The 17,142-nt window shown below is 37.3% G+C and overlaps 1 protein-coding gene across 1 annotated transcript in view; it reads left to right on the top strand.

The window, feature by feature from the left end:
• Adgb (androglobin) overlaps nt 1-17,142 on the top strand; it is a 142,692-nt gene that overhangs the window by 45,547 nt on the left and 80,003 nt on the right. Inside the window, exons 9-12 of the mRNA XM_060373216.1 lie at nt 1,349-1,483; nt 7,494-7,588; nt 12,967-13,141; nt 14,196-14,286. Coding sequence (XP_060229199.1) covers nt 1,349-1,483; nt 7,494-7,588; nt 12,967-13,141; nt 14,196-14,286 — 496 coding nt within the window. The remainder of the gene's footprint in view (nt 1-1,348; nt 1,484-7,493; nt 7,589-12,966; nt 13,142-14,195; nt 14,287-17,142) is intronic.

Here is a 17,142-nt window from a genome sequence, read left to right as displayed (position 1 = left end):
TCAGCTTTAAAATTGTAAACAAAGTCACAATTTCATTTACCACCACACAAAATTAGATGAATTAAGTTGATATTTATATAAAATAGAGTTTTGTTAATCTAGCTTTAATACTTGTCTTTATCAGTTAAACATCTCAGACTATATTTGAAGTTATTCTTATATTTGCCTTTATATCTAACATACATTTAAAATTTACTTCAAACACTATGAGACAGATTAGGCTTATTTTCAGTGCTAACAGACACCATAAGTAGTTCAGATAATTTTAATAACTGCACATATTTTTTTTAAATTGAACAGGAGACCAATAAAGTTTATAAATTTAGCAGTTGATTCAGAGAATCTGAATCCACACTCTGAATTGAAGGGGATTCATTAGGCAAGAAAAAAATCTTGAAATTTTTAAATTAAAAGATATAGTTTTTCAAGGAACTATGCTGATAAGTGAGAATTCAAATGGTGAGGACAGTTTTGTAAATGGTTTATTGTGCAAGCCATTCTGAAAACAGTCCATTGGGTATTGTTTGATTTCAGTCCCACAAAAGGATGTTTTACTGAAAGAAAATGGTATTTTTTTTAATGCCCCAAGTAGAGAAGATTGAGAAAGCCCTATATAGATAAGACTAAACATTCAATGCATGTTTTGCTGGTTTTCTTCGTTTTAATTTTTAAAGTGAGGAAAGTAGCAGTACATGATTATATATAAATAAAATATATTCAAGGGGCTGGAGATAGCCTCCAGATCCAAAGCACTTTCTGCAAAGCATGAGGACCTGAATCTGATCCCCAGCAGCCATGCAAGAAGCATGGGCTGCCCTGTAACCCTAGAGTTGTTGAGGGCAGTGACAGGAAGATTTATGGAATTTACTAGCCAATGAGTCTAGCAGAAACAGTAGGATCCATGCCCAGTGAGAGAAAGAGACCCTGTCTCACGGGTATAGGACAGAAAGTGAGAGGAGGGAGCCTCAAATCCTCCTGTGCCATTCTCTGCATATGCACCAAATGTACCCATGCACACATTCAAGCCACTATTTTCGTATAACATAAAACTGTAATAATTTAGTTATTATGCATATAATACTAAAAAATTCTACCCTGCTTTCACAGCTCGTGTTAATTTTTAATATTATTTTCTCTAGCATTACTGTGATATTTTAAGCAGAGGTGATTACATTTTGAGAGAACTCAAGGCTAGAGTTTTACATTTGAGTGCTAATTTTGGCCTTCTTTAGGACCCACTGGCTGAATATGTAGCACGCTCTGAGGTTTTCTAGATAAAAGATTTACTCTGTTTTTTTTTTTTTGTTTGTTTGTTTTGTGTGTGTGTGTGTGTGTGTGTGTGTGTCAGAGAAAACAGAGCCAAAAGACCTTTGGAAGAAGAAGATGAAGGATGGAGATAAGGAGAAGGAAAAATTCAAATTTTCACTCCATGGTTCAAGACCCTCATCAGATGTTCAGTACTCTGTACAGTCCTTGTCAGATTGTAAGCTCTTAATCTCTTTCAGTAACTATTTTAGTCGCTGCATAAGTTGATGGAAGACGTTGGGATATAGAAGTATATTTTCTCTTTTGAAGTATCTAAATAAGCATGTTCAAGTTTTCACTCAAACTTTGGGTCCTTTGTGTAATTGATGGGATTGCATGTTGTAGGAGATGAAAAGAAAAGTAAAATTGCCCTTGACAATGCTTTAGTTTTTAAAATGAACTAAACACTGCTTTTTTCCTTTTCTTTGTGAAAGTGAAAGCAATAATACATCCCTCGCTCCTGCCTTAGAACTCATGGTTAAACTGTGCATAGTGTTGCATGCCTTTAATCCCAGCACTCTGGAGGCAGAACCAGGTGGATCTCTGAGTTTGAGACCTGCTTGTTCTACATAGTGAGTCCTGGACAGCCATGGTACACAGTTAGACCCATCTCAAAACAAAACAGAACATCAAAACCAATCCAAAACAGAAGAATCCAATCCAATCCAATCCAATCCAATCAAAACAAAACAAAACAAGGAAATTAAGAATAAACAGGATGTGACTCAGGTTTGGGCTGTGAGATCTGCCTAATGTCAGATCTGTGCTTCAACACTGAAGTGAGTGAAACCCCTTTAAAGCCAGGTTACACTACAGCAGCATCTAAGTGGGTTCTCAGAATTAAGAATTAAAGTCCAAACCATTTATCTGTTGGTATGTCATGCTTCAGTTTACTCACAAAGACTGTTTTAATTCTTAAATGTGCCCAAGATGGAATACTGGATGGTTATCATCTAACAAAAAAAAAAGTGCCTGTAGACCTCCTTTCTCCATGCAGTTGATAATAAGTGGATTTGCAGGTGCATTTTCTTACATTGGCTGCTTTAGTTTTATTTATAGCAGGTTATCGATGGACCCTGAGTATTAAAAAGATGACTAACTTATAGACCCAATTCCTATGGGGAAGAATGACATGATTTTATATTATTTATATTCAATTTGACAATAGAAATGTTGTCAAATTGAATATAAATTTTAAATTTAAATATTAAATTTGGCTGGGGAATCTAATATAAAAGACCTATGTTTTCTTAACTTTCTGAAGTTACTATGTTTATCACAGCAGCAGTTAAAATTTAAAAAAAAACGGGCTGGAGAGATGGCTCAGAGGTTAAGAGCATCGACTGTTCCTCCAAAGGTCCTGAGTTCAATACCCTGCAACCACATGGTGGCTCACAACCATCTATAATGAGGTCTGGTGCCTTCTTCTGGTGCTGCAGGCATGATAGTGTATAATTTATAAATAAATAAATCTTATAAAAAATTAAAAAAACATTCATAGTTTCAAATTTTATAAAGAAGATAAGTAAGGTAACAGAAGTTGTATAGATATTTATTCATGTTTTTAATCACATGAGTATGTTTCTATTTCTATAATATCTACTAAAAACTATTATGTGCTAATAACTATGTGACTTTTAAAGGTCCCCCAGTTTTTATTTTCAACATAAATGTATTCATGAATGTAACTTATAAATAATTCAAATAGACAGACACCTTTAGCCATGTGGATTCTAAAATCTTTACCAACAGAAGTGGAAAAATAAGTGAGATTATCACAGTTGAGATCATTAAGGTCCAAACTCATCGATAGTAGCTCACTAATTACAGTTGCCCACAGGGAGTTGGAGAAACACAGTTTGGCTAGGTATTTTAGAGAAAGAGGGCACCCTCTGGTGGACAGTAGCTAACCTTTGTCAAATTTTACTTCCCTGAACACTAGATCTCCACTTCATCCTCCTTTCCCAGAATGTGTATTCAGTACTTTAGAAAACCAGGACCCAAATTATCCAGTAATTGCATCTAGTTTAGGGAAGTGAGAGGAGAAGGGGCAGTGTTTGGACAAAAGATAGGAACCGACCAGAGAGAAGCAAGGAGTGGTCAGTGAGAGGGAGGATGAATGACACATTTATATGACATGTGTATATGAATATCATGGGTGTCTTAAAGTTTTAGGTCAAGTTTATTTGGGGACAAGAAGTAGCCTTCTTCTTAATCTTTCAGTTATTTGATCTCTGACATTTCTCATCAAAGTTCCAGAAGCTTCAGGCCATGCACTTGCACCCCCATCTCATCCCTTACGTATTGTTAAAGACAGAGTTCAATGGGAATGCTGCAGTATGAGTTCCCATTCACTAAAGGAAACAAGGGGGTGAACTGTAGTCACTTACCATTACCAACTATAGAATTCTTTTGAGAAATCTCTGTGTAGACCATTGTCCCTACAGAAGGGAAGTCCATTGGCCCTGGTTGGGGTATTTTGGCATAACTCCAACTGAGTTGGAAGTGGGTTTGCAAGTCCAGGAAGTTGATCTTGAGAGTTACTGTTGTAACCACTGTGTTATCCTTTCCCTCAATATCTGCTCATAGTGGAATCTTTAAATGCTGAACAATTTCCTGACCAAGTAAACTTAAAATGTTACTTCAAAAGAAGCTTAGATTCAGATTGTGACATTAATGAAAAATATCCAGGTTTTAATATATGAATGCATTAGACCCTTCTAATATCTGACAAAAAGTTACCATCAATATTAGATATTGTAATTTTGGCATAAACTTATTACCTACAGGGTAACATAGATTTAGTAACCTAGCAAGAGTTTTAAAATTTATTGCAAAGGAGCAAAACTCAGCAGGACTAGAATATGATTTGGTGTTATTATAGGGGGCATTTCTGAGTATGAGAGACACTACAAATTTCCTCTCACCAGTTAAGAATGGTATATTCCCAGATTCTTTGAAAGTTAGATTAGCCTATGCTTGTGCTGTAACCCATGTAACATGAGCAGAGATGAGATGCCTCACTTCCAGCTTGATTATGGGATGCTCACATACACAGTTCTCCTTTTGCTACCCTGGCAGTGTTTAGAGCACAGTCATGGGTGGAAAGAGTGGGAAGCAATGAAAAAGTATGTGTAGACTTGCCTGTGGGTCATGTATGTCCACTTTATAGTATATGGAAGCAAAACAACGACATTTGTAAAGTTGTATAATTCTTAAGAATGATTATAGTGTTATATAAAAAGTTGCCAAGGTGAGAGTGCCAGTGACAAAGTGAAGATATGTGGGCCCTGCTTAGTAGTGGGGTGCCTAGCAATGAAGAAAGCATCTCGAGCTTGACATCTATGAAGACCTAGAAAATTACCACTGCAAAGCTGGAAGCTATTACACATTGGAATGTGGTTATACAGTTGGTGGTTCTAGATTTTAGAAATACATGGCAGAGTGGCTATTAACACACACAGTGTTAATTTATAATATTTACTTTTAGGACGGTACTGCCAATAAAAGATAAGCCTGGCAAGAATGGTCTGTATTCCAAAATATATTGAAAAACAAAAAATTCAGAGCAATGTTAAAGATCAAAGAACTGTAAGATTAAGAAGAAGGCTACTTCTTGAACCCAAATAACTTGACCTAAAACCTTAAGATGCTCATGATATTCATATACAAGTGTCATATACATGTGTCATTCATCCTCCCTGTCACTGACAACCCCTTGCTTCCCTCTGGTTGGTTCCCATCCTTTGTTCAAAAATTCCCACTTCTCCTTTCATGTCCCATATGTTCCATTATCCTCTTTTCTACCCATCTTTTAATATCTTTTTTGTCATCCTTTTTCTAATTTTATGACACATGCACACATATGCAAATATCCCCACACATGCATAATATCAAACTAAGAAATTATAAGCCTGCTAGAAAAATTCTTCTGGTGTTGAGTTTTGCATTATATTGTGGAATTACAAACACCTTCTGGTAAAAAGTGACCTGAAAAGCCTTCTGTTCAACCTACTCTTTAGCTGTTGCTATAAAGAATAATTGATAATAAGATATTACCAAAAAGACTAGGCATCCTTTCACAGTCACTTCTCACATTTTACACTTTCAGACATGCATCTTAGATACACTTATTAACCTAACTTAATTTTAGTTCCCTTCTCTGAAAGAACTGATACCATACAATTTATTTCATAGACTTGTATGAGAACTTACTGAAGGTAGTACTTAACACATAGGAAAAAGTCAATGAAAGTTAGCCACTCTAACATGTCATATGGTACTCAGAAATCTGGGCAAACGCTGGGTGAATATGCTTTTTGGATGATGTTAATATTCAGATAAGTAGGCAGAGTAAAGCATCTCATACTGTTTCCTGTGAACAACTCTATCCAATCAGGCAAATACTGAATATGAAAAGGCTGTGCCTTTTCTCACCTGAGTGCCTATAGACTCAGACCAAAACATTGACCTTCCTTGGGATTGGAGTCTGTTTGTCTTCAGGCAGTAACAACCTATTGCTTCTCATGGGTCTTCCCCAGCAGGCTGACTCACCCTTCAGATTGGGTGATAATTACATGGACCAACTCTTAACAATCACTCTATTTCCATATCAGTTCTGTTTCTCAAGTGAGACAGGATTGATACAGATGCTCTTACCATGACACAATGTGCTGGTGTAACAAACACTGAATTTGGAATGAATTTGGGGGATGAATTTGCAACTGAGTGACAATGTGGATGCTTGGAAGAGTTTGAGATACAAGTTGCAAAAGAATGTCTCTGAAGGGCTGGTTGGTAAGAATTACACATGTGAGAGATGCTATGGAAAAAGCTCCATACAATGAAGATTTGATTGAAAATTGGAGGAAAGGCAGTCCTTGTTGTAAGTTGGAAAGGAGCTTGCCAGTACTGTGTTCTACTGTTTTGTAGATGCAAAAACCTGCGTGCAATTACACTGGATATTGACCTGAGGTGGATTCTCAGCTTGTAAATGGGCATCAAGTCTGTGGTTGAAACCACCCATAAGGAAGACATTCGCTATGGAGATAATCAGTCAGATTCACAAAGACTGGGATAGAAACAGGGTTATCCACACAGAGGCCATTTTAGAGGAGACACAGATAGGATGAAGGGAGGTTCTTGGTCTATAACTCTACAGGATAGGACCAGAGAGCTGTTTAGCTGTGCATGTGCATGTGCAGGTAATTCCTCAAGGTGATCCACAGACAATCAGAACTGCAGCTCACCAGACCCCCAGGAGGAAAGGCTGTTTTCAGTTCATTTATAGAGGGTAGGCCCTGCTCTCTGCTTTTAGTAACCCATATGACCCATACAAAGAGCCAGATAGACCTCTTTGCAAGGGTTCTTTGTAGGTACAGCCATTACAAAATGTTCTCACAGGTTCCCTGGCCAAAGCCATGATGATAGGACCACCACTGAGGGCTGGAGGGGAGCAGTGGGCCCAGCAGGCTGAGAATCCAGCCTAAGAGAAAACTATTCCCAAGCCTAAGATTCAATGTAATTACCCTTGCTAAGTGTTTGTTCTGACATGGGTGCCTACCCTGTCTGATGTTTGTGTCTCCATTGTATTTTTTTTGTCGAGTGTCACAGGCTCCTAGCTATGTGAGAACTCTAGGAAAAAATTTCACTTTTTATAGTTGAATATTTTTTATTGTGTGTATGCAAACAAACAAAAAAGAATTGTAGGAGAGAAACTTTGCCTCAGATGAGTCAAGTCTCAAGTCTTACTGGAGGTGGGTTAAGAGATTTCAGTGAGGACGTAGCAGTTGAGATTGATGCTGAACTGAGTTAAAGCTCTTGGTGCCATTGTCCTGAGCTGAATGGAATTCATGTGTGTGGATGATATAGTCTGTGGAGGAGCAAAACATCATGGAAGAGACTGTTTCTCTCTTAAGTTGATATATTGAAGCCATAACCTCTAATGTGTTTTTGGAGATTCTTTTTGGGTGGTAGCTAAGATTAAATGATTATAAAAGGAGAAAAAGATACCAGATATATTCTATTCTTTCTTTCTCTCTCTTACTTACTTCCCTTTCTCCTTCCTAGTCCTTGCCTCTCCTCCTTCCTTATTTCTTACCACTCTCATAAGAAGTCCACAGTGAGAAAGTAACTGCCTAGTTTCACATTGACAAGAATGTTCATGGTTCAATATGTTTGTTTTCCAGGTTCCACGGCAACACAGTCCCCTCACATGGTTGTATATGCCACCTTTACACCACTCTATTTGTTTGAAAACAAGGTCTTTATGTTAGAGAAGATGGTAAGAATTCAAAACCAAGACATACAATTTCTTTATGTGTGGTAGTGGGAGGTACATGCTACTTGACTTAAACCAAGGAGCTGGAACATGCAAAATTACCTCAGTTGTTCATAGTACTATCTAATTATATAAAGGTAAAAATACAATCACATTTTATTTTGTAAATTTCTATTATATACAAAAGGAAAGATAGAGGAACTATACATTTTAGTGAAACTTGTGTACATCATTCCCAGTTTCGCTTAGGTTAGGGTGCCACTGCCATGACATTCTTGCATCATAAAATAATGCAGAATAAATGCTACTTGTGTTTAAATAATAAATTTAAGCAAAAAGAGGAAAATTAGTAAATGTAACCAAAAGCAATACAATTAAGTTATGCATAATATAAACAATTAGGCATATACATTGCATACATGTATACATACTCTTTGGTATTCATTGTATACATGTATACACATTTTTTGGTATTCATTGTAAACATGTATACATATTCTTTGGTTTCCATCCTGTGCACATGTTCTGATTATTCTCTATATTTTGTTCAGAGTGGAATTTTATTTTATATTCCATTTGGAAGCCAGCCTTTTGTTTAGCAGTATTATTATCATTTTTCCCATGACATTGCTTTTTAATTAACATGTTTAGTTATTGCATACCATTTATATAATTCCACAATTTTGAGCCATTTTTTCTGTTCTGAGGGGCAAGGCAAATGCTCTCTTTTTAGATGGATAACATCTAGTTAGCTTATTTAGACTGATGTTATACATTGAAGGCTTATTCAATTCTGGCTCTGTGGGCTTTAGACACTTAGCACCTTTTCCAGGGACTGTGTATGATCTAAACTTACTACATTAAAATGTAGGGATAGTGAGTACATTGATACAATTGTGCATGAATGCGCAGTTTGTTAGTTGGAGTTGAATTTTAAAACTTTAATGAGGATTAGCTTGAAAAGTAAATATTCCAGTGGAGTCACTGTTCATTCTTTAGATTAGCCTGAGATCACAATACCATCATTTTAGAAGCCATTATTATTGGCAAAAGTCAGTAAAAAACAGTAGTAACATTATAAAAATGATAGAACAAAGTGTGCTAGCATGTGCACAGGGGCAGAGGCAGTTTCTGTTATTTTTAATCCAAAGTGAAATAAGAGCAACCATCCTTGAATTGCAGAATCAGAAATTTTCATGGTGTCTGGAAATCAGCAGCTCCCCCACAACTGTACATACTTGGGTGTGTACCTAAAGCTGCTCTCAAGCCAAGCGTTCTGTTGAGTTTAGGGTCTCTTTTTTCTTCCCTATGTTCTTCCTTGTGTATCATGGGCACCATCTCAGATGCTTTAGATGGTAAACACTCAATATATGCACCACTAAAGGACATTAACCATATTTTGTTGCATGTTATGCCTTATATCCAAGGGATACTCAAGCTGCTTGTTAAAAGTGTAATACTTCATACACATTAATTCATATATTATAATGCATATATGCTAGGCAATGTGATCTACTCTTACACCATAGAGATGAATATCACAGTCCGAGTTCCTTGCCACAAAGCTCAGTGAGTATAATTAAGTGGAAAACAACGAGGAAACTGTTATAACAGAGTATATAAGGTATCTAGATAAACAGCGTTTGTTGGAGCAATGGCACAGATGAATACCTATCTGAATGAGAGAAAAAAAAACGTTGGGGGTGGAGAGACAGGACACATGACTGAACTTTTTTCCCTAATGGGCAGCCAGGGAGGTCTTCCCAAGGACGTTGATTGCTTAACCTGAGGTATAAAAGAAGTTATACTAGTAAATAAGAAAAAGTATATTCAAAGCAGAGAAAAGATCATGTGGAAAGTCCGAAGAGCAAGGAGACCACACAGACCCTGTGCTCAGAAAACCGACAGAGATTGAATTAATTGTACAGAAGTTCCAGAAGCAGTTCAAATTATAACTAAGGAAAGAATATTCTTTATAAACCTTTTTCTTTTTCTTTTTCTGCCAGGCACAGTGTGGTCATGTACCTTTGAGTGTTGCAAATACTGTGTACCACAACCCTGTTTAAACCTCCCCCTGGGGTACCATAGAGAGCTTACAGTGCCAAAGACTCTGGGGTCGGTCTAGTGTCTGTAACATGATCAAAGGATCCACTCCAGCTGTCTCCATGTGTCTGGTTGTGTCATGGTCCACTGTCCCGCTGCTGATTCTTTGAGGGTGACTTTATATGATTTTTATCTAGTTCCTCCGTAAATAGCAGACTAGAATAGAGAATATGCATACACTATTTAAACATAAATATGTAAGAAATGATTTCTTGCCTGTTGAAATTTTGTAAAATGGAGTATGTAGTAGAATGCACCCAAGCTCCTGAAATAATGGCTCATGACACTCAAAATATTTACAAATACCTAGGCCATATAGCTAGGCTCTTCTATGACTAGCTCATAACTTAAAATAACCCATTTGTTCTATTTTACATTCTGGCATTTGGCTGGTTACCTGGGCTGAGGTACCATGCATCTGCTCTCCTCACATCTTACAGGCTGAAATCTCAGGTGCCTGGCTCTATCCCAGAATTCCTTCTGTCTGCTGGATGTCTCACCTGTTTCCTGCCTTAACCATAGGCCATAGATTTTTGTTTTCATTGACAGGTGTTGCATCCATACAATACATAGGAGATTCCTTCTACAGAGTATATCACTACAGTTACAGCACAAAGAATGTTAAGATCAGCACATAAGTTAACAGCTTGCATTTAGTTAAGAAGCAATGGAGACTACGTAAGACTAGAACAAAATGTCACAGACTACTCTATGTGATCCAATACTCCTGCTCTCAGGCATCCTAAACACTTTGGGTTTTTATTTTATTTTATTTTATTTATTTATTTATTTTACACTTTGGGTTTTTAGATGAATAAGCTTTCTCAGCCTGCAACTCTGGCTCCTGCTTTTAGAGAATTTGAAATAGAATGGGGGGAGCAGTAAAGGGGTCTTGGAAAACAAGATTTCTAGCTTAAGTTTTTGCCTGAACCATTCAACAGAGATTATTAAGTATCTATTTAGTTTTGAGAGTGCTATTCTACAGCCCTCTTTACACCTAATTCTTGTCTAAGGATCTCTGAAGTGCTTTGGGGAAAATTTTTGTTTGTTTGTTTGTTTGTTTGTTTGATTGATTTTTGTTTTTAAACAATCAAGGGGGCCTGGTGAGATGGCTCAGTGGTTAAGAGCACTGGCTGCTCTTCCAGAGGTCCTGAGTGCAATTCCCAGCAACCAAATGGTGGTTCACAACCATCTGTAATGGAATCTGATTCCCTCTTCCACTGTGTGTGTAGACAGAGCACTCATACACATTGAATAAATAAATACATAATAATAAATAAATAATCAAACAATCAAATTTTAACCAGGATTTGTGGCACTGCTTATTTGATTCCCTAAAATTACATAATATATTGAAAATAAATTATAAGAATTTTTTATTTTTGAATTTATCATGCTAAATCAGGACAGTTCTTTGACATATTAATAACTGTGGTGCAGAATTAATATCTTGCTTTGTTTTTCCAACCATCACTTTATATTTTCACAACATTTTACTTTGTTTTATTTTTCAATGTTCTACAGTTCCAAAAAGAAGTTATTTTTAGATTAAAATATTGGTTGTTATAAGAAAGGGAGGGAAACAGAAAGACAGAGACAGAGACAGAGGGACAGAGAGAGTATGATTCAAAATTATCCTTTGTTAAATGTCTAGAATTTGTTCCACTTTTAAAGTATGATTTTGAGTATGGCTTCACCCAGGTAGTATTAATGTGTAACTGTTGCAGTTATGCCTCTTTGAACATGTTATTGTTGGTGGCCTTAAATTCTCCCTAAGTTACCAGCCGATTACTCTCAAGTGGTGACTTGATTTCATCATGGCTTCTAACACCTAACAAAATAAAGGTTGTAGGGAAAAAAATATCTTTATTTAGATGGTATAAGGAAATGTTTTTAGGCTACTTTATGAATTACAAAAAATTTCTGAATTTTTTTTTAGTAAATTGATAAGAGTCTGTAAGAAAACAAAAGTAAAAAGGTTTTCTCTTTTAGGCGACTTTTTAAAACCATAAATATCACTTTTCTCTTAAATTTGAATTATTATTTATATCATTATTATAGAAACCAATCATGTCAAATCATTAGAAAAAAAATAGTTCCCAGAGGGACTAACTTCAGTGTAGTTGGTATTTATTATTGGTTATTTGTTAAATGTAAAACAATCTATGTTAGTAGCATGGATCAATTCAATGCTCTCCCTCTCCTCCTACTCTTCTCTTTCTTTTTCTGTAACACATTTCAGGCAGCAGTTAGGACCTAAAGTTTTGTTGAAATAATGGTCTGACTTTTTCCATATGGCTTCAGAACTGAATGTTTTAACAAAAGAGCTAGCTCCCAGGGCTGCTTCTTTTTTTTTTTCTTCTTATTGTTTTTTATTTTTATTATTTATTAGAATATATTCATTATGTATCCAGGCTGTAGCCCCCTCCCTTATCTTTTCCCGGTCCCACCCTCCCTCCCTCTTCCTCCCCTATGTCCCTCCCTTAGTCCATTGATAGGGGAGGTCCTCCTCCCCTACTATCTGACCCTAGCCTATCAGGTCTTATCAAGACTGTCAGGATCCTGTTTCTCTGTGGTCCAGTTGAATGTATCTCTTGTTATAGTTCCCAGGAGTGGCTGGTGTCTTTTTTGTCATAGCGATTAACAAATGCTGCTTAGGGTAATTCTACACTTTACACAGAATCCCCAAAACTCAACTTTCAACACATTGCTTAGCCAAATCCTTTTCTTGAATACTTTGGCTTTTGTCTCTGGAAGATTTTTCCCCTTCAGTTTTTTTCTTTCTTTTTTTCTGACCTTCTTATTATTCCTTTCTTAGTCTCTTAACCCCACTGTCAAAGCCTCCATTGTCTCCAGTGATGGGGACTTCCTGAGGAAAAACCCACTGTTAAAGGATTATAATATATCATATAGGTAAGGCCACCTCTTGTCACCTTACAAGACCTAAGCACATTTAAGAAACAACTGACAGTGAGTTTTATTTTTATTTTATTTTTTATTTTTAGATAATCAGGACTGATTTTACAGCTACAACATAGAAAACTGCTACCCACAAACTTTTATATTTTCACTGGATCTTAAGCTTCAGAATGGCCTAATTTCTTCTTTTTCAATAAGCAAATAGGGTCTCAGAAAAACTTAAAGATCCAAGAAATATGTAAAGTAGTGTAATTTTTATTAAGGGTTAGAAACATAGTTGCCCCTTTTTCTAAATTAGCGAAAGTTTTAAATATAAGAGACAATGAAGATTCACTTTAACTCCTCTTTCCATGTCTTAGGCAAATTCTGCAGAGAAACTTCGGGAATACGGGCTTTCTCACATCTGCAGCCACCCTGTGCTGGTGACCAGAAGTAGGTCTTGTCCCCTTGTGGCACCACCCAAGCCTCCTCCCTTACCTCCCTGGAAACTCATTCGCCAAAAAAAGGAAACAGTCATAACAGACGAAGCTCAAGGTATGTGCCATGTTGCTAACAGTCTAATTTACACCTCTCTGGGGGTTCGCCAGTCTCTTCTGCGGAAGACGGTTATGTGTTGGGGTTAACCATGCAGCCACGTACCTAACGCTACTCGACTCTTTCATCAAAATTTTATATTCAAAACAATTAAACATACATACCATATTTTGATCTGGTGGGATCATAGTGTCAGGCCTCTGCTAAAGCTTATATGGTTCTCTTTTTTCTTTCTGTTGGGTTTAATATGTAAGCTAAACAATGAACAAGAGTGAAAAAGGAGTTTCATTCTGAAGGATAGTGCAGAGTGACCAGAGGAACTTTGGTATTCTGTCTGAGCCTTGTTTCTTTTCCTATTCAACTTCACGGCTCACTGTGATGATATGTGCTGCTCTCCTTTCTCAATTTGAATTTCTTTTTCTCTTTTTTCCTTTTTTTAATTTGAGGTAGGGTTTCTCTTTGCAGCTTTGGCTGTCCTGGACTTTGTAGATTGAACTCACAAAGATTCACCTGTCTCTGCCTTTCTGAATGCTAGGATTACAGTGTGTGCGCACCACCATGCCTGGTGTTTGATGGGAATTTCTTATTTCCAAACGAGCTTAATACTCCTGCATACTCACAGTTCTCTCTCAGCCCACTGTTTCCCTGCCATATACTTCCTGCTTCTTCTTCCACTTTAGTTTCTGTGAATCAGCTCACATTCCTCTTCAGGTCTTAAGTGGTTGTGCTGAGGAGATTAATTGAGGGACACTTTTTTTTTTTTAACGATTTATATGTAAAGTCATCTTTGCACTTAAAGCAGCAGCAAATGCAAATGCTTGTTAAATTTCACCATTCAATATCATTGCTCCACACACAGCCTTAAAAGAAACTGGCTATAGACAAAGGAAAGCTAATATTGGCAAGCTCTGTAAAGTGTTTTAATTAATTGAAATGTCTGTGTTCATTCCTGCTTACTTCTATTGAAATCCCTGGGTAAACATGTACTCTAACTGACACTGCCTTAGAATCTGAAGGATTCTGAAAGTGTACATCACATTTCCCGACTTCTCAGATGCTGCACCAAAGAAGCCTGAGCAGTTCCTTGAGATTTCAAGTCCATTTTTGAATTATAGAATGACTCCATTTACTATTCCAAAAGAAAAGTAAGTATATGGCTTTCTCACCAGCTCCTCTTGTTAATATCGCATCTGTGATGTACATGGTTAAAAATCATAATGGGAAGAATGTCTGAAAGACACCGAAGCCAAATATATATGCATATTCTCACAACCTGTTAAAAGGGATGTCTTATAGACTATGATTACACAATTTCATTTATTATCAATAATTTTTGCTTATATTTTATGTATGAGTGTTATAGACTAAATGTTTGATATTCCTCCAAAATGAAATGTTGAATTTCTAGCCCTTGGGTGGCTGAGTTTGTAAGGAATGATTTTTAAAGGTATAATTGGGTTACATGGGGCTGTGGTCTAATAACATCTGTCTATGGAGGAGATTCTAAGAGCTCTTGCTCTTATTGATAAACAAGCTATAAGGATACAGAACACCTGTAAGCAGAAGTCTTATTTAGAAAAGGAAGCAAAAGTGTGCATGGCCGAGGACCTCACAGAAGTGTGGTTATATGCACAGGACAAAACCAGTCAAAATCTCTCTATAGGTAAGAGAAGTTCACCAGATCCCATTCCTAGCTGAGATGCTATTGGTGGTTGATGGCTGAGGGAGGGAGAGTCTTTTTTTTTTCTTTGCTAATGTGAACTCTGTTATGTTGCCCTTGTGATGGTCTCACAACTATGCATATGGGCAGCAATTATCAGACTCAGTGGGTTCTTGAAGAAGAAGAAAAAAAAGAAAAAGAAAACAGCAACATAGGTTATGAGTGAAAGGTTTCTAGGTGTAGTTGGCAGAGGAGAGTAGAGATAAATATGATCGAAATGCATTCCATGCATGTATAAAGTTCCCAAAGATAATGCATGTAAATTGTGTATGCTGGCTGCAGCATGGCTGACTCCATAAGTGAGAACACTGCTGGGATATGTTGAGGTGACATTTTGTGGGCTACTTTACTGGAGGGATATTTCCAGAGTGAAGCTACTAAGTTATTTCTCCATTTGATAGAAATTAGATCTTGAGGTGTCATCAGTTCAAATCATATGCAGCTAGTGGCTGAAGTGAGGATTTATGTGGGATCAGTGTTTCCTTAAATGTGCCCTTTGTGACACAGGAGGAACAGTAATGGTCAGAGAGTGGTCAGTTATAGAGCAGGGTTGCTGAAATGCACATGCCCTAGGGGTTTGTGGCTAACAGTGATTTTGAAGTTCTGGGAAAACATTCTGTGAGCAGGATAGTTCCTTCTTTGGACTGAATGAGAGAACTTAACAGTCGATCTCATGAGCAGTAAAATAAGGGAGGGAATTTAATAAGGGATTGTCCCCTGATTTCTTGCTTAGAAGCCCTTTGTCACTCACTACTCACAAAATACTAAAACACAAAAATAACCAAGAAACTTTGTAACACTGACAGACTTTCTGTTGTCCAATAGCATCTCATTTTCTTTTTTTAAATTTTTTTCCTTTTCTTTTTCTTTTTTTTATTTAACTTTTATTAATTACACTTTATTCATTTTGTATCCCCCCATAAGCCCCTCCCTCCTCCCCTCCTGGTCCCACCCTTTCCCCCTTTCTGCATGCATGCCCCTCCCCAAGTCCACTGATAGGGGAGGTCCTCCTCTCCTTCTTTCTGATCTTAGTCTATCAGTTCTCATCAGAAGTGGCTACATTGTGAGGGTTCTAGGTTATCTCCATGAATAGTCCTTGGTTGGAGTATGAGTCTCTGGGAAGTTCCCTGTGTTCAAATTTTCTTGTTCTGTTGCTCTCCCTGTGGAGTTCCTGTCCTCTCCAGCTCTTACTATTTCCCACTTCTTACATAAAATTCCATTCACTCTGCCCATTGGTTGGCCATCAGGCTCAGTATCTGCTTTCACAGTCTGCATGGCAGAGGCTTTCAGAGGCTCTCTGTGGCAGGTTCCTAGGTTGTTTCCTGTTTTCTTCTTCTTCTGATGTCCATCCTCTTTGCCTTTCAGGATGGGGATTGAACATTTTAGTTAGGGTCCTCTCTTTTGCTTAGTATGTTTAGATGTACAGATTTTAGTGGATTTATTCTATGTTGTATGTTTATATGAGTGAGTATATACCGTGTGTGTCTTTTTGCTTCTGGGACAACTCACTCAGGATGATCCTTTCCAGGTCCCACCATTTACCTGCAAATTTCATGATTTCCTTATTTTTCATTGCTGAGTAATACTCCATTGTATAGATGTACCACAGTTTCTGCATCCATTCTTCAGTTGAGGGACATATGGGCTATTTCCAGCTTCTGGCTATTACAAATAAAGCTGCTACAAACATGGTTGAGCAAATGTCCTTTTTGTGTACTTGAGCCTCTTTTGGGTATATGCCTAGGAGTGGTATGGCTGGATCTTGAGGAAGCACTATTCCTAGTTGTCTGAGAAAGCGCCAGATTGATTTCCAGAGTGGTTGTACAAGTTTACATTCCCACCAGCAGTGGAGAAGGGTTCCCCTTTCTCTACAACCTCTCCAGCATGTGTTGTCACTTGAGTTTTTGATCTTGGCCATTCTGATGGGTGTAAGGTGAAATCTCAGGGTCGTTTTGATTTGCATTTCCCTAATGAGGTTGAGCATTTCTTTAAGTGCTTCTCTGCCATTCGATATTCGAATTCTCTGTTTAGCTCTGTTCCCCATTTTTTAATTGGATTACTTGGATTGCTGCTTTTCAGCTTCTTTAGTTCTTTATATATACTGGATATGAGTTCTCTGTCAGATAAAGGGTTGGTGATGATTCTTTCCCAATCTGTAGGCAGTCGCTTTGTTTTGATGACGGTGTCCTTTGCTTTACAGAAGCTTTTCAGTTTCATGAGGTCCCATTTATTGATTGTTGCTCTTAGAGCCTGTGCTGTTGGTGTTCTGTTCAGGAAGTTT

The sequence above is a fragment of the Meriones unguiculatus genome, chromosome 20 (assembly GCF_030254825.1).
Source record: "Meriones unguiculatus strain TT.TT164.6M chromosome 20, Bangor_MerUng_6.1, whole genome shotgun sequence".
In the NCBI taxonomy this organism is placed as follows: domain Eukaryota; kingdom Metazoa; phylum Chordata; class Mammalia; order Rodentia; family Muridae; genus Meriones; species Meriones unguiculatus.
This window is presented reverse-complemented; position numbering and strand designations above follow the sequence as displayed.